This window comes from Sinocyclocheilus rhinocerous, unplaced genomic scaffold (assembly GCF_001515625.1).
Source record: "Sinocyclocheilus rhinocerous isolate Xijiao unplaced genomic scaffold, SAMN03320098_v1.1 scaffold892, whole genome shotgun sequence".
In the NCBI taxonomy this organism is placed as follows: Eukaryota; Metazoa; Chordata; class Actinopteri; order Cypriniformes; family Cyprinidae; genus Sinocyclocheilus; species Sinocyclocheilus rhinocerous.
The window spans coordinates 1,405,738-1,407,682 of record NW_015642825.1 but is presented as its reverse complement, the minus strand read 5'-3'; the positions used below and the strand labels follow the sequence as shown (position 1 = coordinate 1,407,682).

General features: G+C 40.8%; 1 protein-coding gene across 1 annotated transcript in view; it reads left to right on the top strand.

Annotated features, from left to right (window-relative positions):
- The window catches only part of LOC107756690 (5-hydroxytryptamine receptor 4), a 106,002-nt gene that overhangs the window by 18,736 nt on the left and 85,321 nt on the right, over positions 1-1,945 (top strand). Inside the window, exon 2 of the mRNA XM_016573892.1 lies at positions 424-505. Coding sequence (XP_016429378.1) covers positions 424-505 — 82 coding nt within the window. The remainder of the gene's footprint in view (positions 1-423; positions 506-1,945) is intronic.

Genomic DNA, 1,945 nt, shown 5'->3' with positions numbered 1-1,945 from the left:
ACATTGATTTATTTGTGGCGTTTGACTTCGTTGAATAAACATGAGCACTGCCTCAATGCACCCTTTTGTAGTCCTTTTGTACTCTTTCCTACATAATGAATGTGAATGGATGGATGCTGTTGAGTTATAATCTAGTGTTCGTCCTGGTGGCAGCCAGGCGTGGACTACTTCGGGCAGTAGCACGGGCGGTCTGAGGGTTACAGTGGTGGCAAACCACTATATTAGGATATATTTTCCTACCTTTTAAATTTAGGCTGACCCAATTTCATTGAGCAGCTATTTTTGTCATCTGTACAGAGAAAACTACAACAGCAAATCATGCCAACAGCCTGCATGAAATGAACTGATGATTTATGAGTTAGATATAGATGCTGTGTCCTGAACGCTCCATCACCGTAATCTCTGTTTCTCCTTGTTTTGCAGTGTCGCTCCGCATCTACGGGTACATGAATCTGAGTTCCACCGGCCAGATGCCTGAGATGGAAGAAGTAGATACCAATGAGAGGTTAGAGCACCGTCATCTGTCTGTTCCTTTAGCATGTTTTAGCTGACTTCAAGGCCCAAGATGGTTTATATATAGACCTGGTTCATGCATAAATCAATGAAAAGTGTTTTAAAGGGGTCATATGATGCGATTTCAATTTTTATTTTCTCTTTGGAGTGTTACAAGCTCTTGGTGCATAAAGAAGATCTGTAAAGTTGCAAAGACTAAAGTCTCAAATCCAAAGAGATATTCTTTATAAAAGTTAAGAGTCAACCACGCCTACCTAAAACGGTCTGTTTCTAACACACCCCCACATGTCTAAAAATCGACACGTTTCAGAAAGGCGGGGCATAGAGGAGAAACAATAATGTACAGTATGTTGAAAATAATGTGTTTTTTGAACCCTAAACCGCATTAACACATTTCAATACACCAAATACACAAAATAATGTTCTTTTTAGCAACATCATATGACCCCTTTAACCCTGGCTGAGGCCTTTGTAAGAATTCACTTGCTTGGTGCAACATTGATATACCAAGCATATGTTCACCTCAGCGGCCTCCTTTTTCGAAATGTCACTGCTGTAAATTCACTGGTTCCCTCAGAAATTACAGGAATGTGATTTTTCTTGTGATTTCTGGGGAAGCTACTTCAAGAATTTGGGGACTTGAAGTTCTCCAGAGGATTCAGGCCTGTTTGCTCAGCAGGACAAAGGAAATATGGTTTTCCTATGTTGGCATCAGCTTTCCCTCTTCCGGTATCTGTTTACAAACCCTCAGTATCCTGTAACATCACTGGAGTCTCACAACACTAAACAACACAGTAATGACATTTATAAATAGCACTGAGTATGTGTTCCTCAGCATCCAGTGGTCTTCATGTTGTTGTCAGTGAAGTGTTACGGTGCTGTTATGTTTATGTTTACGATCAGAGTGCTGAGTAAAGGTGTAATGGTTCTAATAATAACTGATAATTTATGAATGTGAGCGGAATTTTATATACAACTGTTACTTCTGGTCCTCGAATCTGATTGCTGAGAGGTCCAGGAGCGGTTCTGGGGGGTGCAGTGCCCCCCTGTCAACAAGCTTGTTCCCCCCTTTGGCCCCCCTATATTTGGAATCATATCACAGCAAACAATTTTGGGTGAAATGCACAGTTTGTCCTGTAAACTATATATATATATACAGTATATATAAAGAAAAACATCACCAGCTGCTAAATTCAAATCTGCGTTCGCTGGCTGGCACAGTGCCAGAGACACACACGTTTTTAAAGCCCTGCGCATTATAACCAATCACATACAATTCTGTTGAGCTTATGAATGCAAGGACCAATCAGATGAGTCATCGCTGAAACATGCTGTTTCGTCACCGCGCGCGCTCGCTGACTGAATTCTCTGGTGAATTCTCTCATCAGAAACAACAAAGTGAAGATGTACGAATGTAAGTAAGATATTAATT